A 27,989-nucleotide genomic window follows, 5' to 3' on the forward strand; every position below is an offset into this window, starting at 1 on the left:
ACCTGGACCTGGACGAGAGCCGCCGCCGCCGCCGCCGCCGCCGCCGCCGTCGCCGCCGCCGTCGCCGCCGCGCCGGGCGCGCTGGAAGAAACGGCACGGGGATGTGGGCGGACAGACCGGCGACAACAATGAGCATTGTGATTTGCGCGGGTGTGCCTCGCGCCCCATTGGTCGATTCGCACCACCACCACGGCCCGTTCTCCGGAGCGTAAGCGCCAGCTCGGCAGGGGGTTGTACCGCCGCCGCCGCCTACGAGCTCAACAATACACAATGCGCGCAGCGAACCACCTGAAGCCACCCACGTTGCCGCTTCGGAACGGCCACGGCGCGCTCCGCTGCTTCACGGCGGCCGCGCGTGCCGGAGTGCCCCTCCGCCGGGGGATGAACGTTTCGCGAATCGCGCGGATTAATTCGCCGACGATCGGCGGCCTCTGGGCGTTTCCCCGTTCTCTCGTTCGGCGAAATTTACGCGCGCGCGATTGTTCGCCGATGTCCGCCATCCGACAACGAGCGGCCTCCCGGTCGCTCGCCGAATTTACGCGCGCGGTTGCGCGGCTCGCGATTCGCCGACAATGAGCGCACTCTTGGCGTCTCCTCGTCGCTCGGCGAAATTAACGCGCGCGCGACTGTTGGTCGATTCACCGGCAATGAGCGAATTCTTAGTGTCTCCTCGGCGAGCGATCAACGCGAGCGATTGCGAACGCGTCGGCTCGCCGTACCGGAGAGCGATACTTGGCGTTGCTCCCTCCGTTGCTCGTCGAACTGACGCACGGCACAAGTGCGCGCACTCGCGATTGTCGAGCGTATCCGCGCGCGGCGGGCTTGAAAATCTCGGCGGACCTGGTGACGCAAGGCTATTGAGGCTATCATGACGGTCGTAGATACTCGCTAGCTGCAAAAGATACGATTCAGGCTCGGCGATAAAAGCCGCTTTCAGCGAGAGTGTCGCTCTTCGCTTGAGACGAACGTTGTTACTTTAGCGACACCGATGGACCGGCGCAAATCGGTAAAGTTCCGTTACGGCTCGCGCGCGCGCCATCGCCGAGATACAAGTCACCCTGGCTCCGTAGGTCGCGACGCTGAACCTCGTCGTCCGGGCGTCCGCTCGTCATTGAGCAAAGCATGACATCCATCAGGACGGACAAAGGAAGCGAGGGTGACTGTTATAACGCGCGTAGCTGGCCATTCGCGATGCCGCCTAGCGCGGCCAGCTACGAGTTGGCGGTGTCTAAGAGCGGGCGAGAGGAAAGGGGCGAGCGCGGATGCGGGTGCAGTGGCAAGTTGTGACAAGCACGCGGCGCACACAGGCGAACAAGTTTCGATCGCCGTCGACGGTGTCGGTACACGGCGGCGACGTTGACAAAGACGAGGACATCGACGAGGACGTTGACGAGGACGACGCCGGGAGTCGGTGGCGGTAGTGGTTGTAGTAGTGACGGCGGCGGCGGCGGCGGCGGCGGCGGCGGTGGTGGCGGTGGCGGCGGCGGCGGCGGCGGCGGCGGCGGCGGCGGCGGCGGCGGTGGCGGCGGCGACGACGGCGGCGGCGGCGGCGGCGGCGACGACGGCGGCGGCGGCGGCGGCGGCGGTGACGGCGGCGGCGGCGGCGGTGACAGCGGCGGCGGCGGCGGCGACGGCGGTAGTGGTAGCGGCGGCAGGAACGACGGCAGTGGTGGTGGTAGCGGCGGCGGCAGTGGCAGGCAAAGCTGGCCACGGCGTGGGTGTCGGAGAAAGGAGGCGGGAACCAGGCCCCCAAAAGGGGCGTGGAATGTGTGGCTGAAGTCGCCGCCGTGTACAAACGACGAGGCGCCTCTACGGCGGCGGCGGTGCGACGGAGAGAGGCAGCGAGAGCGCGAGGGGAACGAACAGAGAGCGAGAGAAGCGAGAACAAGAGAGCGATAGGGAACAAGAGGAGGAAGCGAGAGCGACCGATCGAGCAGCTGCTTGGTGGGACGAAGCGAGAAGGAGCGCGTTCCGGTAACAAAAGCGAAGGAGCGTGAGAGAGAGAGGGAGGAAGAGCCACTGTCGGAGCGAGAGGGGCGAGAAAGGGTGCGAGTAAGACAGGAGAACAGTAGCGGGGCGCGAGAGAGCGATGCGGCGCGCGGGCGCCGGCCGCCGCTGCCACCGCCGCCGCCGCCGCCGCCGCCGCCGTCGACAGGCAGCGCCTTCCGAATCTCATCCCGGTCGGTCCTCGGGGGCTTCAGTCAGTCAGCCGACGCTTCGAGACGCGGTGATTATTTCCATTGTATGCTCGCCGTTCTCTCGGGGGGGGGAGGAGGCTACCCACCGCACTCTCACGCGTTCGCGCTCTCCACCACGCTCCCTCTTCCATCCGCTGTATCTCTCTCTCTCTCTCTCTCTCTCCGCCGCTTCTTCGATCCTGCTCTCTCGCACGCGCGCTATGCCGGAACAGCCTCCGTGCGCGCCTCCTTCTCGCCCCCACTGACGCGGTCCCACTGACGCGCCGCGCGAGGCTGCTGTGAAGCCTCTCCGCCGTGCTGCAGAGCGCTTCGTGGCTCGCGGCAGTGGTACGCGAAGCAGAGCGTCACGTCGTTATCGCGATCGAGGTATCGTTGCTACACGGCTGTTATCCGCGCGAATCAGCGGCCAGGTAGTTGTGGCGCGCGAACGCGCGCGCGCGTGCACTACCGTCGTTCTGCCGGCGATTGGTGTTGAAGAAGTGCGCGAGCGGTACCGTCGGCCCGACACCAGCGGGGATCATGAGGTAGCGCGCGAGGAACCGCGGCGCCTACACTCGGCCTTTTGGTGAATCCCCCGCGCGCGGCCCCAGCCATGCGAGCCGTCCGTCCATCCGCTGTCATCCCGCAGACCGACATCCCGAGAGTGTGAGCAAGCGAGGAGTTGTGAGCTAGCCGAGAGAGAGAGAGAGAGAGAGAGAGAGAGAGAGAGAGAGAGAGAGAGAGAGAAAGAGAGTGCCGAGAGAAAACCCGGTCGCCCAACTCGCGCGCGCGCGGCTGCGATAGAACGGGGTCGTTGTAGCCTGTCCGATCACCTCCTCTCTGCTCTCTTCGTCAGTGACGGTTTTGCTCATTGTGCGGCAGTGCGTTCTCTTTGATACGTGACAAGTGTTACGTCGACGGCAAACCGGGTAGTCCAGGCTACCAGCGCGCGGCCAGGATGATATGAGCACGCTTGGCAGGTGAGTGAACTGAGCTCGCGTGCCTGCGGAGAGAACACGTGGTTTCGCGCGAGGCGCGCCGCGGAGACCTGGAAGAAGCGGCGGCGGCGGCGGCGGCGGAGCCGCGTCGCGATTGATCGCGATCGAAGCCGGAGCGTCGATCTCTCCTTTCTTCACCTCGCTTCACCGCTCGCGCTTCTAACTCGACTTGTGCGGCTTTCAAGTTGACACGCTTTCGCGAAAGGGTGCGCGCGCGCACGTTCGGTGATTGTTCCGCGTTTGGTGCATCCTGAGACGCTTTACGACTATCCTGCGAGAAAGGAGATATTTCCTTCGAAAGATAAGTCGTTGTCGTTCGCGGTGACGAGTTGATCGAGTCACCGAGAAACGCGGTCGGAGACCAGAGCGAATGCCGACTGTTCGTTTCGCGATCGAGATTCTACAAAGTTTTCGTCCTCCTCTCACGCAGCAGAGACGTGGATGAATCGTCGAGCCAGATTTAATTAACCGAGTCTCTCGGCGCAACTTTAACCTCCCTCTCGGCCCGGCCGCGACCCCCGCGTCCGGATCGATCTAACATTATGCGAGCCCTGACGCAACTCGAAGGCGGAATCGCGCTTACACGAGTTGCAGCGTTCACGCTTATAAGAGTCCGCGCCGGCGTGTAATTGGAGTCACGTCGTGACATTGTATCTCGTGATAGCCGGCCGTCGGCGTGATAGCGCGCGAGAGCGACTGGAGCATGTGTAGAACGCGCGTATGTGGTCAGTCTGTGTGGATGCGTGCGTGCGTGCGTGCGTGCGTGGCGTGCACACGCGGGGCCATGTGTTCGTCGAAAGCGAAAGAGAAAGAGAGTCGTTTTAGGACGGACAATCAACGAGAGAAACGGAGAGAGTAAGAGAGAGAGACAGACAGAGAGGGAGGGAGGGAGAGAGAGAGAGAGAGAGAGAGAGAGAGAGAGAGGTGTAACGAACGAGGGTTGAGAGAGGGAGCGTGCTCTCTACGCATTTGACCCAGTGACCTCCCCGTCGCCGTATCTTGCTATAGAGTTTCATCCACTCCCCCGCGGTCGACTTCCCCCTGTCGCGGAATATCTTACGAGACCCTTTTGAACAGCCCACGACACGAATTCCTTCCTTCCTTCGCTTGGCGCGTCCTGCGGCCGCTGCAGCTCGATGTCCACCCCGGCCAATTACGACGCACCGTGTATTGCACTTTCGTGTCTCGTGGACATCCTTTCAGTGTCGAGACACGTGGCCGAGAGAGAGAGAGAGAGAGAGAGAGAGAGAGAGAGACAGAGAGAGAGAGAGAAAGAGAGAGAGAGAGAGAGTTTCCGTCGATGGGGACGATGCGAGGCTGAGTTATCGCGGGGGGCCGAGTGTTCCGCGCGAGGGATGTCCCAACCTACGATGTATCTGCCGCCGAGTAAAATTGCTGCGTGTCGTGATCTCTTTCTTTCTCTCTCTCTCCCTCTCCTCTCTCTCTCTCTCTCTCTCTCTCTCTCTCTCTCGTTGCTCCATCGCGGGAAATTTGTTTATTGCCCGAGTGGCGTTTCAGCGGGATCTCATTTCGATCACCGACACGGCGTCCCGTCAATCGCTCGTCTCCAGGACGCGATTACGCAACAGCGGAACATCTCGCCGACACTGAAGCATTGTATTGTAATATTTCCACGTACAATGGTTCGTTAATCGACGCCGTTCGCTGGAGCTCGGCCTCCTCCTCGTTCGCTGGCCGGATTACGCTTGTCGGCTTGTCGAGTACGCGTCCGTGCGTCGAAAATATCGAGTCATATGGGGGGGAAACGGTGTGTAATAAGCGCGAATGCACGGATTCCCGAAGGATGTGCCGGCGGAGGACGTGAACGCGGCGCGGTGCGGCATCGAGCTCGCATTTGCGTAACAAGAGTGCGTATCGCCGGACGATGCGGCATTCAAGAGACGACGATATCGAATTAACGCACGAATAGCCGCGTCGCCCCGGGCGTCCGTTTGATTTTTCAACGGGGGAACCCCACGACACACATGCGGTGTGTCACTTCGATTCGGAAAACGGGCGAAATTATGAATTACAGCATTTGGCAGATACGATCGACCTTTTAACGCTTTAGTCACCGAGGCCACTTGAATTAACCGATAGCCCGGCATCGGCCGCCGAAAAAACACACACGCACGCGCGCGTGTACGAGCGAGAAAGCCGACCGAACGCGCGCGAGGACGTTAAAACGTGTAATTGATATCTAATCGTGAGATACCCGAAGAATCCGCAGTGTAGTGTACCGCCGCGCGAGTATCTCATTTCGCAAACTCTCAAGCACAAAGAAAGAGAGGGAGACTTTGTCTGTCTCTTGAAAAAGCCTCCATAGAAAATTCCACAGCTCCGTAGGGATAAGTAAAAGGCAGCCGCGTTCGTGGACAGAAAAGATGTCGGCGATTTCGTCGCGCAAGTTTCAGAACGCATCCGTCTCGCGGCCGGTGGGAGGATTCCCCGGTGAGGAAACAAATTCTCCGGCGGACGGCTGAACGGGCGCGTTCCAGAGCTCGCGGGAAAAATGACGAGCCGCCTCCTTTCTGTGCCCTCGAGTGTGTAGCTGTCCTCTTTGCGCGCGCGGCGCGCGCGCGCCGCGCATCTCGCCGCTGCGATAAATTACTTACTTGAGTGTTGCGGCTTCGGCTAAAGTTACTCGTCCCCCATAAACCGCGGACGGCCAAGTCGCGCCGCGCGCGCGCGCGCGCGCGCGACATTGTCCGCGTGATAATGCACGCAATATCTATCGCGATATTTTGCCGAAGCCAATTGCTCCGCGGGCATAAATCTCGCGGGCCAGCGTGCAGCGCGCGTTAGCGTGTCGCGACTCGAAATACCGGCACGACCTCGGCTGATATATGTAGACAACCCTATAATTGCGCGTGACACCTCTCGCTGCAAATGAATTCGAGAGCGCGCGCATAAACTCGACAATGGAGACATATTGCCCGCTTGGGTTGCGTCACTAACTACGTCTTAGCGGCCATGCTGCGAGACAAAGCACGATTCTAAAGTGTCAAAACACGAGGCGCCCGAGAGCACGGCCGACGCATTCCCCGGCTCTCTCGCGGAAAAGTGCGATATCGCCGCGCCGGCTGGCCAGCCGGCAGTTCTTAGCTATCGAGAGAAAAGAATGCGAGTAATCAGCATGTCGCGCGCGCGCGCGATTTACACTAACGGGAGCGATAAAAAAGCACACAAAAGACCAACGAGACTTGGAAGGACCGTGCGCGGGCGGCGCGGCTCGCAGCTCGCGGAACGCGAGAGCGAATTGGCTTGCTCGCGTTCAAGATCGAACATTCGAAATTCGCAACACACAACGCAAACGTGCGTTTGACGCACGTCGATGACGCTCCGTCGACGGTGCCGAAAATTGTGCGTCGGGTTGTTACTTGCGCGATTGAAGCGCCTAGAATCGCGTCGCATCAGCAGCCTCTCTCTCTCTCTCTCTCTCGCTCTTTCTCTCTCTCTCTCTCTCTCTCTCTCTCTCTCTCTGACTCAATGGCTGCGAGCCTTTCTTCAACGAGATGACGGACAGAATGGATTACGTCGTCCGTCGCCACGGTGTTTTCGCAAGCGCGGAGCTTTTCGCGCGAGCATTTTTTCGCGAACGCTTGACTTTGACCGGGCCGGCAAACGGCGAGGATGTGAAAGTCGCGCGCGTTTACGGAGAAAGACATTTCTCACTGCTGCTGTCAGCGGGATTGCATGCGCGGCTGGAGGTCAAGGTCGCGACGTTCTCGAGGCGAATCATTAGAACGATAATCTCAGACAAATACGAACGCTAATGTCTCCTCCGTGGATTTTCGTGCGCTCGTTGGCTGTCACCGAGTCTCCTCGCGTCTCGGCGCGAGAGCGAGTCTCCTCCCCCGCTCGCTGCTGCGCGGACCGTCGGCGAGCACTAGAGAATCCTGGCCCCGTTATTAGTAACCCTGAAGAGTCGCGGGTTTCATTACCCATGTCTGCGGAACGTGCCTCTTTTAATCGTCGATAAAGCGACGCGGCTAATGACACATCGCGCCGACAAACAGGATCAACGGCGAATCAGCGATCGCTCGGCGATTACGAATCGCTAATGGGCGACTGTGCACGTTAATTAATATATCGCGCGCCGGCGATTACAGAAATATTACGAGCATCTAATTCCCCCTCCGAATCCGCGCTCCAAACTGTGTAACGAGTAACAGAACGCGCGATAAGCGCTGGATGTTTGACCCTAACGACTCTCTCCGGACTTTTCAATCGCGACGCGGTCTCATAATGTTGCGTTAATCGTAAGTTTAATTAGCGGAGATTACTTTATACTGCGCGTTTTTAATTTCACAGTTATTTACTTGAGACTGCTGCGCGCACGGAAGCAGCGCTGTGATGATGGAACCTTCGTAGAGTATCTCTTCTCTCTTTCTCTCCCCCCTCCCCCCCCCCTCGCCCCTCCTTTTTCTCAATCTGTTTCTGTCTTTTTTAATCCACGTCACCGCAGTTTCAGTCTCGAGTGATTCATTTCGCGCAAACACGCGCACGAGAAACAAAGTATCGATACCTGAGATCTGGAAACGAGTCTGCCTGTATTTGGCAATTGATGATAATCCCGCGGTGGCTCTCGCGGTTTGCCTTCCCAGCGAGAGCGCGGGATTATCGTCGTAACGAGAGCTGCAAAGTTGCAAAATCGATGCAAGAATAGACAACGATAAATTGTCCCGTTTCGTCACAATGACGCGATGCTACACACGTCCGTTTGTGTTAACTGTGCGTGTGATACTCGCTGATAAGATCCTCCTCAAGGTCTTGAGAACGAGCCAGCGCGCGTCAGCGTGCGCGCTGTGAACTCCTTTGAATAAGCATCGAGCGGATAAAGATGCAATCGCATACCTGCGGTCATTACGATATGGCACAACGTCCACTTCGCGGAATGTTGCCGCAGCGCTAAAGTGAACGCTAGCGCCACTTTGCGCGCGCGACTCTATACCTGCTAACCGCGGTTGCAGCGGATAATTAGGCAAGGCAAGGTATAAGCGGACTCGTAACGGAGCAGTAACGCACAAGACGTTACATCCCGTGCGATATTATAATTCGCCAATTCCGTGTCGGCGCAACGACAGAGAGAGAGAGAGAGAGAGAGACACGTGTCGGAGAGGTCGATCGCGCGGATGCGGACGGCCGCCGATTTGAAAAGCTGCTGGGAAAAGAGAAAAAAATCCAACGAGAGCTCGTAAAGACGTCGTCGTCGAGGTGTGTCTGTCGTTCGCGTGTCGCCCGCGCCACGGAGTCCTCGTGACCCGTCAAGGGATTGTCAAATTTCCGTCGTGACGAGGACGGAGTAATTCCGAGGAGAGATCTACTCCACACGCCGCCCCGAGTGTCCGAGAGTCAAGGGGATGACGCTGAATACCGACACGATGCAACTTTGCGCAGTCCGCTTCGCAGAGTCGGGCGCAGACAAGTGTCGATAAATCGAAGAGCGCGCCGTGTGTCGCGTTGAAAAAAAAACAAGAGATTTTTATCCGCGAGATTTTTCTTCCTGCGAGAGAGATACCGTAAATTTCGACCCCGCTTGCGACCTCGCTCTTCCCTCTCACATCAATTTAATACTCTGAAGCTCACATCGCTCACAACCCGTCTCGATCGTATTTAAGCCACCGCGTCTCGCCGAGAGGTCCTCTCTCGAGAATCTCCGAGTGGCAAATTGTGCGTTCTCCGCCATTTAGAGGTGCCGAGTAGGACTTGAGTTTCCGCGCAGATTGCAGAGAGAGAGAGAGAGAGAGAGAGAGAGAAACGGGGCGCAAACTACGAAAGCTGCATCCCCTCAGGATTAACAAAACGCACACGTTACGGCGCGTTTTGATTTCCACCCGCAGCGGCCGAGCGGCTCCGCGAAGAAGAAGCAGCTCGCTTCGATTCGCTGCGATGCGGCCGACCTTGCGGACGCACAAACCCATTGTGAACGGGAACGCCGGGGGTGGTGCGGGGCTTGCGTCCGTGCGGCGCGACGGGATTCATTCGGGACGAATGAATAGCGCCGCAGATAACCACCGAAGTACTCGGGCATCGCGTTATCGCGCGCGCAGGTACGCGTATACGCGGCGCCGCGCTTTGTTCACCAGCTCCGATGTATGCGCGCGGCCGGTTACGCGTTCGTTTTAGGTCGGGGTTGCTGAGCCTCTCGCCGCGCGCGATACCGCCGCGTAACGCGCCGCGCGCGCGTAGGTGTCTCTCTCTCTCTCTCTCTCTCTCTCTCTCTCTCTCTCTCTCTCTCTCTCGTTCTCTCTCTCTCGCTCTCTCGGTGTGTTTCGGCGTGTACGCCCGATGAATCCTCTCGTTTTCTCCGCACACCCGGCCGGCCTGCCGTCTCCCTTCCCCCCCGTTCACCGACCTGCGCTCCCCTTTTTCTTGGCGTCTCTGCGTTCCTCTTTCGAGACGGAGAAAGAGAGAGAGAGAGAGGGGGGAGAGGAGAGGGCGAGAGAGAGAGAGAGAGAGAGAGCGTGCTTTTCCTCATGTGCGCTAGTGCGCCAGTGTGCGAGCGTACGTGACAGCCGGCGGGGGCGGTCGGTCGCGGAGAAGTCTAACGCGTTCCAGATGCTGCGCGCTTTGTTCCCATCGCCGTGCGCGCTCTCTTTCTCCCGTAACTGCCGCGCAACCGTCTCCTTCTCACCCTCTCTCTCTCTCTCTCTCTCCCTCTCTCTCTCTCTCTCTCTCTCTCTCTCTCTTCCTCTCTGTCTCTCCGTCGTACGCGTTCTCTCGTCGCGCGCTCGAGAGACAAATTCCGATAAATATACGCACGTCGCTCATTTACATGGAGCGAGCGGTCGCCGGTCGCTCATTCTTACCGGCACTAAAAAGCGCGCGATAAGAAAGATATTTGTCCCAATCGCTCGTGTAGAATCAACGCTGACACACACAAGGCTCTTCTCCCAACGCTTGCCCTCCCATTCGCTCGGAGCCCCCTCTGAACCCCTGCGAAGATATACGCGCGCGTATCGCGTACAAATTTATCAAGTGTCCCTGTTTCCTGCCGGTTTTCCAAACACCGTCTCTGGCGTTATTTAACCCCCAGCCCGACTATTTATGTCTTTTGTCTACTTTAGCGTAGCCAGAGAGCGCCGAACAAATTCCTCTCCTCCTTCTTTGTCCCTCCCTCTCTCCCTCCATCTCTCTCTCTCTCTCTCTCTCTCTCTCTCTCCCCTTGGAGCGACCCTTTCTTCCTCGATCTCGTTTATCTGTCTTCCCTTCTGGTTCCTCTCTCGCGGGACGATACGTCGCGCGAGAAGAGGAACGTGCATGCATGCGCCCGCACTAGGAACGCGTGGCGTGTGCACGTGCACCGCGTGTACCACGCTCCCTTTCCTCTCTCTAACGAACCTCCGCTGTAACGCGAAGGAGGAGGATCGAGGAAGCTAAGGTCCGAACTTGACACTGAACACATGGCCCTACTTCTCCTTAAAACCCACACTCGGTCAGAAGACCCTCCCCCGTCTATCTGTCCCTCTCTCTCTCTCTCTCTCTCTCTCTCTCTCTCTCTCTCTCTCTCTCTCTCTCTCTCTCCTTCTCTTTCTCGTCTTCTCACTCCCTCTTGTTTCTTTCTCCTCTGATCAGTATGTCCTATTCTCTCCCTCCTTCTTCATCTTTTTTCCCATTTCTCTCTCTCTCTCCCTCTCTCTCTCTCTCTCTCTCTCTCTCTTTCTCTATTACGCGGCTCTCCCCTCGGAATCGATGGCGCATTCGAGATCTACGCTGCTTCTGCGTGCAAGACTCACTCGGTCAGATTTATACAACGAAAGTAACTTATTAATCTCCGGAAATCCTTATCTCGATCATTGCGCAAGCGTCCAGTGAAAGTCACTTGCTTGCGCAACAGTTAATCCACGAGCGTACAGAAACCGGCGTAATAGTCTCTCTCTCCCTCTCTCTCTCTCTCTCCCCCCTCCTCTCTCCTCCTAATATTCATATTACTAAAATTCCTACGGATTTTCAAACGCATACTCGTACGCGCGTACGACCGCAGGTCCCAAGTTGTGTTTTAAGGCGCACAAGTCGCAGCCTGTATACACAAGGCGTGAACGGTGAGATTTCGTCCGGCCGGAAATGAAAGAAAAGCACGAGGGTGTGGGTAGGGGGGAAGAGGTGATAGGTCAGCCTATTGCGCGAGCGTCAGCTGTGTATGGGATTTACGCAGCGTTATCAGCGGATACTTTTCTCCCCCCTTCTCTTTTCACCGACACCTCCGCTGATAGCGCTGCTGATGCAGTGTGCGCGCCTTTCCGATACGCGCCGGTCTTAATTGAGCGAGATGGCGAGAACGTCGCGAACTAAACGTTCATTTCTTTTGATCGCGCTTCACTAGGGACCAAGTTCACTGCGCTGCCGCCGCCGTCCCCGCCTTCGCCCCCGCCAGCCCGCTCTCGTAATCAAGTTACGACGATTAATCACGACGGCTCGATGCGGCGCGCCCGCGCGGATTAATAATCCGACTTCGCTTTCATTCATTGATTCGCTTTGGTGCGATACGAGGAGCCCGCATTTTGTTGCGCCGGGATTGGAAAAACGGGAGGAGGGGGGCGGGGAGGGTCGAGCGGGGTGAGTCACCGATCGAAAATTTATACATCTGCTTCCGCGTGAGATAGCCGCGGATATCAGACAGAAGACTCTCGCGCACCGTCTGTTGTGCGCTGCAAGATTACGGTATTACCGGTAATTAATAGACGCTCGGTAATTGCACATCGCACCTCGCTGGTCGATTGAAATATTTACTGACCGAAATGTAGACCGCTCTGAGCGACGCGCACACTGGCGAAAACCGCTGTACAGAAAGACGCGCGCGCGATTTACATGTCGCACGGGTACACGGATGTTTGTCGTCACCGCGGTTAAATAATCGCGCGATAAGAGATTCGACTCTCGCTGTTTTCATACTCTCGTTGTTTTCATGCCGCGAATCACGAGCACAACAATAAACAGCGCGGCGCTCCGGCGATGATACGCGTTTGCGCGCGCACGCTTGATTCGACAATTAATCGGAATCTGTATTGTGTGCGCGCGCGCGCACGCGAGACTGTCGCGGAAAAAGCTTGAGCGAGAAGCCACTCGACGAATTTACAGAGCCGATCTTTTTCTCATCAATATTTCCCCTTCAGTCCGTTTCCTCGGTTTCGCCGAGAGCGCACAGTTTTACATTACCATACGCTTCAGAGAGCGGAAGTCACGAGTCATGTAGATAAAAGCGCGAGCTCGCGCGCGCGCGCGAGAGGAACGACGGAAAAATTCGCGGTGAGAGGCGGTGCCGAGAGACGACGGAAAAAGAGAAGCTCCGGAAATAGTAAAAAGAGCTAGAGCAACCGCCGCGCGACGACGGGAGACGACGGTCCTCGTCGACCCCCTCGGTTCCGCTGATAACGTATTCTAGGTAAAAGAAGGAGGAGGAGGAGGAGGAAGAAGAAGAAGAAGAGAAGAGAAGAAGCAGAAGAAGAAGAGACCGACGGAAGATTGCTTTTACAGAGCGCGGCGTGGCACGACGCGACGCGACGCGACGCGACGCAACGTGGGGCTAGGCTAGGCGCGGCGGGGGGGGGGGCGAGGCGGGGCGCGACGCGAGGCGGACGTCACGTTGTCGGTTTCTATGAATGTGTTCCGGCCTGGTCTCGCGGCTTCTCTCTGCCGTACGTCGCGACGCAAAGAAGAACGGGAGGAGTGCGCACGAGGAGACTCGACTACTCCCGGGACAGCTACTCCGGTGCTGCCTGACGGCGAGGTCGTGTGGTACATCCGCGCATTGCGTCGCGCGCGGGTGGGTGCGGTCCGCGCCCGCTCATACATAAACAAGAGATCGGCCGAGGAGGCAGCATCAAAAGAAGAAGCTGCCGGTACCGGGACTCCATTATGTAGAGCGTATCCCACGGTGGTCCTATAAAGAATACTAACGACGTGGCGCTTTCTCTCACCGCGCACCCAAGGTCTCTCCTCTCGTCGCTCACTCGTAGCGCGACCCTCTTCCGGACCTACTACCGCGATCGTCGCCCCAACAGCGAGGGGTTGGTTGGTCATCGATTCCCCCGTCGGTGGCTCGTCGCGGGAGCGGCAAATTGTCGCGATATGTATCTAATAAATATTTGTGTGTGTGTGTGTGTGTGTGTATGTGTATGTGTGTATATAGGTGGATGAGTGAGTGGGTGTGTGTCGTGGAGACTCGTCAGCTTATTTATGACAAAACATGTTACATGACAAAGTCCGCACACTGATGTAACACCGCTGATGAAACCGATGTGGAATATCGTTGTGGGATACCGGCGTATCAGTATACGTTACATGAATTGTGGATAATGATCCGGTGTCACTTTTTTTATATGACGAAAGCTGCGCGTACTTTATAGTGCGATTGTGTTCGTGTCGTATATCTCGCTTGCGACAGCTTCCAAAAATGTATAGAGCACAGATAATGAGAGAGAGAGAGAGAGAGAGAGAGAGAGAGAGAGAGAAAGAGAGAAAGAGAGGAATAGGGGATGGGAAGGAGACGGAGAGCGGCGCATTAATGGTCTCTTATCGCTATTGTACGCTTTCGCCAAGACTCCGAGACTAGTGGTGTAAAATTAGTCAATAGCGCGTATCTCCTTTCTTCGCCGTATCGTATAATCAGCGCCATGGATGACTTAATTATAATGCTCCCTGGGCTGGCCGCCCCCTTCACAGAGAGCCGATATAATGAGTTTTTATATACTACGTCGCGTAATTATGGCCCGCCCTCTTTTGTGCGCTTCTGTTTAATGAGAAATGAGTACTCGCGCCGGGACGATCAATTACATTCGACTTGGGCTTCTCTTTTCCTTCTACGCGCGATCTCTACTGCCGACATTCCGCTGAGGAATTATGCGCTTCATTACGTACATTCGACAGGTCTCTCTTTCTCTCTCTCTCTCTCTCTCTCTCTCTTTCGCGCGCGCGCGCGCGCGCGCTTCGGACTCATAAAATACGGCTTCCTATTCTTGCGGCACAAAACGAAGGCAGGTGCTACGAATATCATTATCGCGTCGAGAATTGTAGAAAAGAGTCCGGCGATCGATTAATTGTCCGGGCTTTGTGCTCGTCTCGCACTCGCTGTTTATCAAGGCTCAAGGCCTCGTGAAACTCTCTCTTGCGCAAGGCGCGAGTCCAATCCGCGCGCGATCAGGATTTATCGGCGCTGAAGCGAGCGAGGTACCCTAGGTTAGGTTTGCTGAAATTTCCCGTCGTTATGAGGGCGATTGTGTTCCCGGGAGAGATCATAATTAAAACGCGTCCACGATCCATCTGCTGCGCGCTCGCTCGCTCGTTCGTTCGTCCCTCTCGGAGATCTCTCGGGCCGTTTCTCACACTGCGCGCCACTTGAAAGAGATTCCTCGGTCGTCCTATTTGCGAGCGTGCTGACGGAAGTCGAAGCTCGCGGTATCAGGCCAACTTTCCCACCCCGGCACTGAGACGCCACCCCTACTTGCTACTTGAGCCCGAACAGATGCCACGTTCCTGCCTCCCTCCCTCCCTCCCGCAAAAAAAAAACCAGTTTCCTATTGTGCCACTAATAGGAAGTCAAGCGTTAGCTTACACAGGCTCACACCCGCGGCCGACCCTGCGTCACGTGTGAACGTGCTTTTTAGCTGTCGCTCGTAGAGACATTTCGATTAGCCACGCTCTACGGGAAAGAAACCACAAAATAGCCGTAAAAATGCCCCTTATCTTTATGCGGCGCCCCGTACGCAACAAATCAAAGTAAATCTCATTTGACTCCGCGGAATCGATTGGAAAGGAGATTTTTCATGCGCAGCCGAGCGTATCCGGAAGAATGTTTCGGAAGAGACCAGCAACACGCGCAATCCCGACGACGTTGATCGAACGCGTAAACGCGCGTGTTAAAAGCGCGTCGGGATGCTCTTCCTCGCGCGCGCGACTCGGACGAGCCGTGAAACGAGCCATTTTCCGTCGATTACGTTCGTCACAAAGCAATACCCAAGACCTTTCTGCGAGAGGTGATCTAAAGATCTCGGACGCAGCACGGCGCGATAAGGAAGCATGGTGCGACTTTAAATAGTCATAACATTGATTAAAATTAGACATTATTTATCTGCGAAGTAAATGCTACTGGAATCTGCCCGACCTTTTTCCCGATAAGCGAGGAACGGCGATCGGACTGGTGCACTAAACGGGTGCGAATAATTGGGTCGGATGCTCGGTTGGATTTACATGTGCATCTCCAAGATATCGGAACTATATACGTATCACTTTGCGCGCGATAGTCACAGTTGGATTAGTCGTAGCGCTATCGAGTCGCGGTGCATCTGGCTGTATCTCGAGTCGTGTTTCTCGAGGATTTAAACCGTTAGCGTTCTACAATATCACGTAAGTCGCGAGCGATACGAGTCCCGGAGATTCAAACGTATCGTCCGCGCCCGGCCGAGCTGCCGGCCCGCTGTGACCTTATCGCTGATTCGTCCTGATAAAAACACGCGCGACATTGCACACTAAAATTTCAAGCAGAGAGAGGGAGAGAGAGAGAGAGCTGTGTGTCAATAATACGCTGAGATCATCATCTATTTATAATAATCGCGACGCGAAAAATCCCCGCGGCACGCGGAAGAGAGAGAGATAGAGAGAGAGAGAGAGAGAGAGAGAGAGGGAGGGAGGGAGGGAGAGAAAGAGCGTAGGAGACGGGGAGGGAAAAAAATGCGCTTGCGTAATTACTCATCTCGCGAACGTAATGAGTCGGTATCTGAATGAATGGAGATTGCGCGTTGTGGGTGCGAGCGAGTACTTAGAGCGCCGGTCGATTTATCTCGGCATTCGCAACGAGCACGAGTTCGTGTCCTACCGATGTCGAGCCGTTATCGTCGAACATAATACGCGAGATCGTGTGTGTGTGTGTGTGTCTATAAGTGTGAACTCTGAACCGCGCGCGGCCAATTTTTTCTGGGATCTTGTCACGAATCTGGAAGCGAAATCTCTTGCTCCGAATTCGGACGGAGTGACCTCTCTGTCCGACCGAGTTTCTTATCGCGTGGAAATGTTCCCGACGATTTAAGCCAACCGCCTCTCCCGCATTTTACGCATTATTTTTCCTTTGAATTGTGCCGCCAGGCGTACAATGTGCTCTTCCTCCGAAATTGCCAAGAGAGGACGAGAAGTCGGTCGCTCTCGATACTCGACGTCAGTTCGAATATTAAACGCGCAATTCGACGCGCCAAACTTAACAGGCGCGCTATCTGTCACTATCTCGATGGTATCGATACTTATCGGTACTTACCGGCCTTTCCGTCGGTGGCCGAAAATGTAGGATGCAGCAATCCCCAACCGCGAGCTCCGTGTGTGACAAATATGGCGGCCGCGCGACGCTTTCTCGTTACAGCTCATTTTGCCGGGCGACAGTGTTCCCTCTTCACACACACACACACACACACACACACACGCATCGGTTGTGTGAGTCATAATTCCGCGTTAATATCGCGATATTGAATGATGCCGTTGCGACAAACGCGCTTTCAACTCACTTTCAACGGGGTAACGATGATACCGCGCGAGCCTCTTTCAGCTTTCTCGGAAACGCAAGTCTCGGACGAGCGACACGAACTTCCCCGACTGCCATAACGTGACGAACGCGCGACACTCTCCCGATCGGCGCGACCGTTTCGCGCGGTGTTCCCTCTCGACGATCACTCGCCGCGACTAGCGCACACGCTCGATAATCGGCGGCGATAAGTTTACGCATAACTCACCTTTGGCCGGCCGAATCGCGAGGAATGCGGAGCGGTTTGCCGAGCCGAGTCGCATCCGCCATAACCGCATCCCATAACCGACTGAATTTGCAGCGGTCGCGTTTCTCAAAGCATCGAAGCATGCACAGTGCCCATCAGCCAATCACAGTGCGTCTCCGATTGTCCGATAATCTGAGCAATGCGACAAACTTTCAAGACTCGTCAGTGTGACTAAAGCGAATATTAAATTAAATGTAATGTTTCTGTTCTCAAAAGGTACCGGTCTTGTACAAAAGGGGTCAGTCTTCGCGCGATTGAACGATATCGGTGACTTAGTCAGATTAATTAACGCATTTAATTCGTATTATTATTGTTATTATCATCCAGGTTATTATTTTGTATCGTTCCTCGATATGGACCAATTGTTGCGCCTCAACATGACAACATAATCACATCAGGAAGTAAAAGCAGTGATGCAATTAATCTTATCTCGACAGGCAGTTAATTATTTAATATCATTATGTTGTGTGATCTGTATTAATCCCTTACCCCGTAATTTTGCCGACTCAGATGAAACGCTCAGGCTAGCGAAGTAACAAAATAGCCGTTTTCACGCATCGTCATATCTCCTCTCGTCGATTAATTAACACTTATATGTTAATATTCACATGCGCGACATGAATCACACTAGATGACCAAGAGCGCTCACTAGTGAGATTTTTGACCCGGCGCGGCGCTCTGGCGGGACTCTGTCCCGCTGCGCAGACCAGTGACATCGATCGCGATATCGCCGCGATCGATCACGATCCGCCGGGGCGGCTGAAAAAAATCCGACGCCACTGTGCCAGTTGCCGGTGCGTCGAGACGTTTCGAACGCGGGCCGTTTGCGCGTTCTCGTCCGTCGAAAGCGAATCCCGCGTGTGAGCGAGCGTCGAGAATACCGCTCGCGAGACGAGGTAAACGGGCGATCGTGTTGGCGTATCAAGCGAGCGCGATTTTCACGCGGTGTCATTACGTTCCGTGTCTGTAAACGGCGTAGCCATCGCGTCGCGTTGGTACCACGGCACGAATGGAGCGAATGTCGTTGTCGGACGAAAGCAATTCTTCGGGATTCGGCGTCTCGCGGGAATCCCGTGCTCCGGTATGTAAGTCTGCGTCTCTCTCTCTCTCTCTCTCTCTCTCTCTCTCTCTCTCTCTCTCTCTCTCGTTTACGCGCACAGGTGCGTAACGTCGCGATCGAGTCGGCTTGGTCGTTGTTACCGACGAGATACTGTTAGGTTAGGTTAGGTTAAGAGAGTCCCCCTTCTCGCCCCGGGGGGCCCGCGGATAATTGAAAAGCGTCATTTCGACTAACATCCAGACGATTTAGCATGTAATGCGCCATTACATCTCATCTACGGATTTACGGGCGATAGCCACAGAGCGCGAAGAGAAGGAAGGAGCGGAGGAAGAGAGAGAGAGAGAGAGAGAGAGAGAGAGAGAGAGAGAGACAGAAGGAGAGATGCAACGTCGTAAAAGAAGACGTACGTAACGTTACTATGTCGTAGACGCGCGCAGGTGCTCAAATCTCCGAAAGTTTGAGTAAACAATTATCGACGAGGGCACACGAAATTCACGGTAACAATCAATCGCGAAATGTACAATCGCATTGTAAACGGCAGCCAGATATAGGCAGTCGCACGAACTGTCGTAAGGCCCGTCTTGAATAGTATCTCGGTGTCGGTCGGAGCGCGTTGATGATCTCTCGCTATCCTCGTCTGTGATTTCAGTCGGCCGGACACGAGGAGATGGCATCTGGCGGTTAAAAATATTTCTTCCGCGGACGTGTCGGCGCGCGCTTTTTGTTCGACGTTCTCGGGAGAGAGAGAGAGAGAGAGAGAGAGACGACGAGGCGAAAGGCTATACTCTCGCGAATCTGTGCGCTTCGCGAAGTAATTATGCCGGGAGGGAAGTCTAGGGACAGAAATACTTCACATACCGAGAGAGAGAGAGAGAGAGAGAGAGAGAGAGAGAAGAGAGAGAGAGAGAGAGAGAGAGAGAGAGGACGGAGAAAGGGAGAGAGAGAGAACGGCGAACGTTTGCGCGTGTACGCGAGAGGACCGGAGCGCGCGAGTCGTGCGTGCATGTATGTGTGTGTGTGTGTGAGTGCGTGCGTGCGTGCGTGCGTGCGTGCGTGCGTGCGTGCGTAGACGCGCACAATGTCAACACGTAGACAATAGAAATAGAAGAGCGACGCGATAGACCGAGTACTACGCACGGTGCGAGAGGTGCAAGTGGCAAGAGCAACGGACTCTGTCAGCAAAATCTCTCGCCGTCCAATCGCCGGAGGCCCGCGCACATTGACTGATGATCGCCACGACCGACAATCGTGACTTATGAGATTGCTATCTGCCGTGTGCACTTGTCACGCCGTCACATTCCCGTCATAATGATCCTCGCGAGAGCTGCCGCTCTCCGGTTCCAATTCGGGGAGATTGCGAATTTTCGAATTTCCCTCTGTCTACTTTTCTGCATCGCTTTGGCTATTGAAAAAATGGGTAGCGTTAGCAAAAAAATTGTTACAAGATCTTGCTCAACAAAGATACATCATATTCTGAGGAGTCCTTTGAGAGTTTTGTATTTATATTCCGGGGAGATTGCGAATTCTCAAAATTATCCTCTCTATCCACTTTTTTTTGTAGAATTTGAGGTATTGAAAAATGTTAGCATTAGGAAAGGAATCGTTACCAGATCTTATTTAAAGATGTATCATATTCTGAGAGTCCTTTGAGAGTTTTATATTTATATTCAAGAGAGATTGCGAGTTTTCAAAATTATCCTCTCTATCTATTTTTCTGCATAATTTGGGGTACTGAAAAATGTTAGCGTTAGGAAAAGAATCGTTACAAGATTTTGCTTAAAGATGTATCATATTCTGAGAGTCCTTCGAAATTTTTATATTTATATTCAGAGAAGATTGCGAATTTTCGAAATTTCCTTCTACCCACCTTTTTGCATAATTCGGGGTATTGAAAAATGTTAGTGTTGGGAAAAGAATCGTCGCAAGATCTTGCTTAAAAATGTATCATTCCAAGAGTCTTTTGAGAGTTTTGTATTTATATTCGAGAGAGATTGGAAATTTTCGAAATTACCTTTTTCCTCCTTTTCCTTTACAAACTTAGATGCTGAAAAAATGTTGAACTGTTGTACTGTTGAAGAAAGAATCGTTATGAAATCTTTCTTATTGATATATAATATTTCGACAGTCCTTTGAGAGTTCTATATTTATATTCCGGCGAGATTGTGAATTTATAAAATTATCCTTTGCCTCATAGCTTTCTTCATAGCTTTGCCTGTTGATAAATGTTAGCGTTAGGAAAAGGATCGTTACAAGATCTTGCTCAAAGATATATCATATTCTGAGAGTCCTTTGAGAGTTTTGTATTTATCTGGAGAGATTGAGAATTCTTGAAATTATCCTCCTCCCCTTTTTCATAAACTCGGCCGCCGAAAAATGTTGCTGTTGGGAAAAGAATCGTTACGAGATCTTTCTCATCGATGTATCATATTCTGAGAGTCCTTTGAAATTTTTGTACTTATATTCCGCAGGGAGATCGCGCGGAGTTTCAAAATTACCCATTTCCCCTTCTCCTTCATAAAAATAGGGTGTCGAAAAATTCGGAGACCTGAGAATTCTTTGAGAGATTTGTATTTATATTCCGCAAATTCGGCGGCCCATTATTGAACGCGTTAATGCGACCGGCGACTGGAAAATTACGTTTGCCCAGGAACAACGGCGTATCAAAAGCGAGCACAGCAAAGAAAAAAAATCCTTCCTTCCCCGGCTTTGTCGCACCCGCGGGGTCACGCGACGAGCGATGGAAGACCTAATCGTCAACGACTAGTCCTCCCGACCAGTCCTTCCCGCGCCGCGCTGAAACGTGCTATTCGCGTTCCGATCGTTCTCCAAATGGTCTCGGGCGAGCGCCGCGATGCTCGCCGCGATTCTCGCGGGTCGCGGCGCGGCGGTCACGTGTGCGCACACACATTGCAGCGCGCAAAAAGTTCGCTGGTGTGCGCGACGCTGCTGCCATTATCCAATATCGTCGTACAATGTAATATGCGTTCGCGCGACGCAATACCGTCTGTCGCATCGGCGCGCGGTGCACTTTTGTGCACTTTGCATAATGCGTTCGCGATAATCCTACGTATCGAGCGCGAGAGAGAACACTGCGACGCGGTAATTCCGGCCGATGGTGCATCCATCGCGGCGCGTGCGAGACGGAACGGAAGCAGTAGTCCGGATATAATTGCGGAGGGCGGGGGGAGGGGGAGGCTCGTATTGTTGGAGAAGATATTAATCTCGCAGCGAGAGGACGTTAATTTAGAACATATTATACTGAAGCGACTCGCATCGGTCCATCTACATCGCGCCGGGAGATCGCGCTCTTACGCAACGCGTCTCTCTTTATCTTTGCAAATATTGTCGCAAATTCACTCGCGGCAACGAGAGCCGGCTTCGTGCCTTCGCTCGGTCCAGCGACACGACTTCGTTCCGAATCCGCTTATATCTCGTCTCTCGATAAGTATATTAATATCGCCGGACAGGAATGTTTTTGCTCGCGATGTTTGAGTTTGATCGTTACAAGTTTAGCCGGCTGCGGCTGAACTGTCGCGTGACTCTGTATAGATTTTGCTGCGGAGAAGAGTTTGGTATCGCGAGCGCTTCTCGAAGGATCACAATCGATCTCTCTCTCTCTCTCTCTCTCTCTCTCTCTCTCTCTCTCTCTCTCTCTCTCGATCGGTTCGTATATCGTGTGAGAGAATAGCGTAGATCTCGAGCGACCTTTACGCAACGCACTATATAAATATTATCTTTATCCTCACGCGATATATACTCTAGAGTGATAGCCGATGATGGCCGTGATGTCATTATATATTTCATAAGTTCGCGATGTACATCGTCTTTTGGTGTCCCGAGATGAAGATGCATGCGCCATTCTCAGCGTCGTAAATCGCTCTCCATTATGTGACTCCATTATGTGTGTAACAAATGTCCGCGTAACGCGCAGCAATAAATCTCCGCCTGTAATTATACGCATCGCGGAGGACAATTTTGAGGGCAAAGCGACATATAAAGCGAAAGCGTGTTCCCTCCGTCGACTCGAAAACGTCGTTTACGTCTAAAAGTCATTAACGCTGACGTATTATGCGCGCTGCACTTCGCGTCTGCGCATCAATCAGAGCTCCAAAATGTAGGTCGGCCGCGTAATGCTAACAAGAGAAATCATCGACGCGCCGTTGGATAAAACGAACGGTTTTGTGCTACGGAAGAAATTAATGCGGATCTTGTATTCGTCCGACACACGCGCGCGCGCACATACACACACACATGTATTTGCATACATGCATATGTGTCGCGTGTTACTTGGCCGATGAGGAAAAAGCGCGATATCGGAAACGAGAGAGAAGAAACTTCGAGAAATCGGCGCGCCTCACAAACAGCACAGTGTCGCTGTTAATTTTTCTTTCGCCGTCTCTCGACTGAATTACCTTCGCGGGGGAAACAGGAAAACTTTCCCGTGACACCGTGATCGGGATCAACACCTCGTCGCCTGGAACGCGACTAAGGTTCTCGCGCCTCTCTTCATTGAGTGTCGATTAAAGAAACCACGAGCCGCTTGTTCCTGACCTCGCAACCTCGCTCGCATTCGCCGGCGGAAGATAATCGGCTAACGTAACTCTCTCTCTCTCTCTCTCTCTCTCTCTCTCTCTCTTTCTTTCTCTCTTCCTCTCTCTCTCTCTCTCTCTCTCTCTCTCTCCCCCTTTCTTCCACCGCCTCTCTCATCGCGGCACATCCTCCCCGGCACCCTGCCTCCCTCCCTCTCTGCCCGCGCGTTCTCGGTCAGTCGATTAATGGAATCTCGCACGATTAATGAAAAGTTCGTTGCGACACGCGAGTGAGCTCAACAATAACTCCCGTTCGATAATTGCGTCTCATCATTGCGTCTCACGCCCGGTTACGTAATATTCGTTTCTCGGCCCGACGCGGCGGCCGCCGGTGTTGACGACGCCGCCGCCGCCGCGGCAGACGAGACCGATCGGTCGATGGTCGGATTTGGATTTAGATTTGGTAATTTGTAGACGGAAATGGATGGACGAAGTTGAGTTAGTCCGCTAGTCTAAATTAACCCCGTGCCAGATGGCAGATAGTTTAGACGTCGCGCCCGCCGGGGACATCTGAGGCGACGTAAGAAGCGACGTCGTTTTATCGATGATGACCTCGCACGGCCTTCCACCTGCGGACGCTGAGACTTAACCCTCTGTGCTGCATCATGGTGTGGCCTTTAACGTGGCGGCGAGCGGCACGTAGATCGCATACGAAAACCATACACTGTAAACAACACGAACGAGCGGCTGCTCTGTAAAAACGAGTTTCGGCGTTCTAGATAAATTCGCACGTCGTGATTAAAGAGCTGTATGTGTCTCGGCTCTATTATCAGCAAACACCGCAGACACGTATCGCAAGACCGAGAACGGCTCCTCTCAGCATCGGGGCGATCCTCCTCGGCCCATGCCCCCTCCCCCCATGGTCGTGTAAACACCCCCCCCCCCGCCCCTCGCCGAGTCGAGCAAAGGCGCGCATACGCGACGCAAACCGAAAACGAAACGAAACAACAAAAAACAAACAGAAAAGGGAAAGAAAGACAAAACAACTCAGCTGTCTCTCGTTACGCTTGTGTTGCAGACTGAGGATGTCCTCAAAGAGGAAGTCGCCACCAACGAAGCTATCGGAGGGCGGGGGCGGTGCGGGTACAGTGGCAGGCGCCAACGAGGAGGAGGAGGATACGACCTCGCCGGTAGCCGGTTCCGGTGGCGAGGCAACCGTGGGTGAGGAGGGTGCCGCCACCCCGGTCGACATCGAGGAGTGCTACTCCCATCAGAGAGGCGGCGAGTGCGAGTCGTCCGGCTGTTCATCGCCGGCGACTACCAGCGAGCCGGATCTACGTGACTCGCCATCGCCCTCGTTGAATTCCCTGCGGACGATCAAGCGGCAGAGGTTGCTGTTCCTGTCGAACCAGGAGACCCTCCCGCCTTACCACCCCCATCATCACCATCACCACCACCACCACCATCACCATCACCACACGAACACGAACACGTCTTCGTCGTCGGGCGGTGTACTGGAACCGGCGAGTTCCTCGGAGTGCGGCTCGCCGCCTACCCTCCTCTCCGTCGACCCTTACTATCCCCATCACCCGCACCACAACAACAACAACAACACCGTCACGCAAAACAACAACAACAACAACAACAACAACAACAACAATAACGGCAGTGGCACCGCCACCACCGGCAGCAAGAGATCTATGGACGACGTTCTCAAAAGGCTAACCTGCAAGATGAACAGCGAGTCCCTGTCCATCCAGGATGACACCACCAACACCAGGCGGACGTCACCGCCGCTCTCTTCCACGCCGACTGGCCACAATGCGCATAGGTTAGTCCAGGTGATATCACATAGAATGAGAATGAATTTCGAGAGACGGCGGGAGTCCGGCAACAAGCTTCCCTACGAGAGCGACGTGTTTCTCTTTTTCCTCGTTCGATATGCGCGAAATATGTAAAAAGAAAAAAGGAAATAATTGAAAGAAATAATTAGGTAGATGTGTACATTAATTAAAAAAGAAACATTCGCACGCAATTGTACGTCTCTTGCGATAAACGTGACGGTCGCTTTTGTCTTCGGTGACTTATTTCAACCGGTCGTGACTCGACGTGCTTTCTCATCACGTCAGCTTTTTCACTCGTTATTTTAAAAGATTCGCGGTTCTCCGTCGTTTAATTCCCGATCTAGTTGTTGTTAACGCGTAGTCATTCGCAGAACGATAGGAAACGAGAACAGCGCTCGCCTTTGAAAGAGAGAGAGAGAGAGAGAGAGAGAGAGAGGGAGAGAGAGAGAGAGAGGGAGAGAGAGGGAGAGAGAGAGAGAGAGAGAGAGAGAGAGAGAGAGAGAGAGAGAGAGAGAGAGAGCTCCTTCCGATTTAGCTAGTCGTCCCCGCAGCTCGTCCATAACAATTAGTTTAATCAATGCGACGCGTGCAGATAAGCGTTTCTTATGCAACTTATGTATGCCAAGTTAATGATTCGATACAATTTCCGATGGACATTGTAACAGTGCACTATACTGTTGCAATATCTGCCTCATAATGCGCCACCATGTCGCCGAGGTTATCTCGCATCGCTCCCTCTTTACATAACTGATTAATATATTATAATAGCAAATCAGAGACGGATATGCGGCTTTACATTCCGCGGTGTTACAGACGGCAGTGATTTTTGCTCTCGCTCCTTGATTGATAATAACTACACAGTCGGAGCAGATGCCTGAGCAAATACTTATTCGAATTTGATCCCGGTTTCTCATAATGAGAGAGAAGCGGAATGCAAACACTGCAGCGAATCGTTCTTTATTGACTGAGCAAACAGACGTGTTACGATTAGAGCGATCAAATCGCTCGTGGTAAAATTGACCGTACAAGTCAGTGCGGGCCTGTTCCTCGATGCTGTTTTTCAACGACGTTACGGAGCATGGCGAAACGTCGGTCGATGCGACTCCGGTCGGAAGTAGATTGAAGTAAAAATGTCTCGTTTCGTTGAAAGCTACGACACAGAAGACGGGATGTGCCGGCAACAATTTCACGGGGGACGGGGAGGATCGAAGTTTTCGGAAGAAACTTCTCCTCCCTCTCCTCAAAGTTCCTTCTTCTCAGTCTCAGAGATCACTGCTGTTTGTCGGACACAGCTTGTACGATGTGTTACTTCGTGTTTTTCATCGTCGGACGTTATCACCGGATATTAAGACGGCGGCTGTAATTTTGTTTCCTGAAAGAAGAGGCCACTGTGCGCTTTTTGCTCCAACATTCTCAAGGCTGCGCCTGGTATCTCGGAGACGGTAACATATCACTAACGATCGGACGATAGTGCCTAAAAGGCACTATTGTCTCGGGATTGTAAGAGGTCGGGCTAGTCTCTTGAGACTAATCTCTATTGCCGTACATTGAGTTGACAATGACCAATGATACAAGGGCAAAAAGCGGCGGGCGGAACGCCTGCGCGTATAAATATCGTTGGATAATTATTGTCGAGCATAAAACATGTGAAAACATGTTTGGCAGTCTGAAAATAGCGCAATATGCACGAAGCATAGCGCGATAGCTTGATACCTTCCGTCGAGAAAAAATTACCACACAGGCAGATATACACATTCCGTATCGCAATAAAAATTATTATTTATTATTATTGATTTGCGTTATAGTAATTATTCTAAATAATCGAGATCATCGGTGAATTAATTTTATTATATCGGCGGATGTGGAAATTTTGTTTTTGCCACTTCGGTGAATCACACGCACGAGAAGTCGAGAGAATAACAACGGCTAATTGCGAGTCTTATCCGTCATTATCGATGGCAAAATAATATCGCCGGTGTTATAATAAAATTATAGTCTCTCGTTTCTATTTTACATCACACTCGGCGCGATCGTTTTTGATTGTATGTATGAAATAATCGAAGCGACAAAAAAACCTGATTTAATCGGACGTTTATATGCATATCATTTGCGAAATGGCCACGTCCCTATGTCTACCGTTTCCTATTTTTTGCGCGCCTCTTTTTCTCGCAATCACATGTGGTTTGTAGTCGTGGCTACGCGACAGGAATGACGTCCGATGAAATCCTGCGGAAAGGAAAACAGAAAACGAACGCGCGCGGGACAATGGAACGAGAGCCACGGTGGCTCGCTTCCCGCGAGCTGGGTAATATGGAACGCGGTCTCGCGTTGTAGTGAAGTCATTGAAAGCGAACGAGTGAACTTGGCAGCGCGTGCAGAAGCGGTAGCACAGAAGTGTGTGCCAGTTTGCTGCCCACACCGAGCAGACGACGGGCCAAAATTCTTCCAAAAATTCAGCCAACAGTACAACTTGCACTTACGGTTGACGTTCACCTTCTTTTTGGAGCCCGTTCAACTCGACTTCGTGTGTATCGAAATAACATTCGATTTAAAAATACACACTCTGTGCTCCGGGCGTCATTGTTGTCGCGCGATGCGCGATTACGCCGAGGGCGCGTTCGATGCGCGCTTCCGGGATAATCCTTCCAATCTATTTTCGTCGGCGAGCTGCGGGAGGAGCGGGTTATTAACGGTTTATTAGCTCTCGGTTTCACTCGCGGGCAGACGCGAGGCACCGCGATGATGGTCAAAGGTTAAGAGTCCGGCGTGCCGCGCGCGCGCGCGATCGCACGGGACGGCTTTGCACGGATTTGCACCACAAACGGCAGACGCACAAATAGCTGCGACAACATTGTTATATAAAGCGTCTCGGATCCGCGCGTCGTATCCGCTGCGCCACTGACGTGTGTATCGCGCGCGCGAATATCGTATTATGAGCACGCACGAGCATTTGGAGATATGAGTGACCAGCGAGTGTAGAGTTATAGGGTGGACGAAAATATCGGGCATGTACATTAGCTCTCTCGCAGCGACTCTAAATATAGCCTTTGCTATTGGATAAAAAGCCGGTGTGGAGCGAGCGTCGTCACTATAGACCGACGATAGCGCTCCGATAATGCGAGAGAGAGAGAGAGAGAGAGAGAGCCGTTCCTCGTATTCTCAATGTTGCTGGGATTAATGATTGCGAGACGGCAATTTTCATCGGCAGACGTTGTTTTCATCGCGCCGCTGCCGCTGCCGCTGCCGATGCGAAGTCTCAGGTTACACGCATCGCTATTCGATCGATATTCGATATTCCGCAAGTGAGAATTTAGAAGGGCGGTAATATGCGCATAACTCCAAATAACGTCGCTCGCGAGATATGCCGCGTGCAGATCCTCCGCGAAGATCGCGAGAGCCGGCTTCGGCCGGTGTTGCTTCGCCGGTGCGCGAACGCATCTCTTCTTCTTCTTCTTCTTCTTCTTCTTCTTCTTCTCCTTCTTCTTCTTCTTCTTCTTCTTCTTCTTCTTCTTCTTCTTCTTCTTCTTCTTCATTCTTATTGACTCGATCCGCGCGCGATCCATGTGCCGTCAATTTATCACACATTCCCGCGCCCGTTAGCCCGCGTGCGCGCCCGAGGAGTAGCAC

The 27,989-nt window shown here is 53.6% G+C and overlaps 1 protein-coding gene across 1 annotated transcript in view; it reads left to right on the top strand.

The window, feature by feature from the left end:
• The first annotated feature begins 2,921 nt into the window (after positions 1–2,921).
• Positions 2,922–27,989, top strand: part of Sox102F (transcription factor Sox102F) — a 66,877-nt gene continuing 41,809 nt past the window's right edge. Inside the window, exons 1-2 of the mRNA XM_025301427.1 lie at positions 2,922–3,157; positions 23,597–24,349. Coding sequence (XP_025157212.1) covers positions 3,141–3,157; positions 23,597–24,349 — 770 coding nt within the window. The 5' untranslated portion in view covers positions 2,922–3,140. The remainder of the gene's footprint in view (positions 3,158–23,596; positions 24,350–27,989) is intronic.

Source organism: Harpegnathos saltator, unplaced genomic scaffold, assembly GCF_003227715.2.
Source record: "Harpegnathos saltator strain DR-91 unplaced genomic scaffold, Hsal_v8.6 scaffold418, whole genome shotgun sequence".
Lineage (NCBI taxonomy): Eukaryota > Metazoa > Arthropoda > Insecta > Hymenoptera > Formicidae > Harpegnathos > Harpegnathos saltator.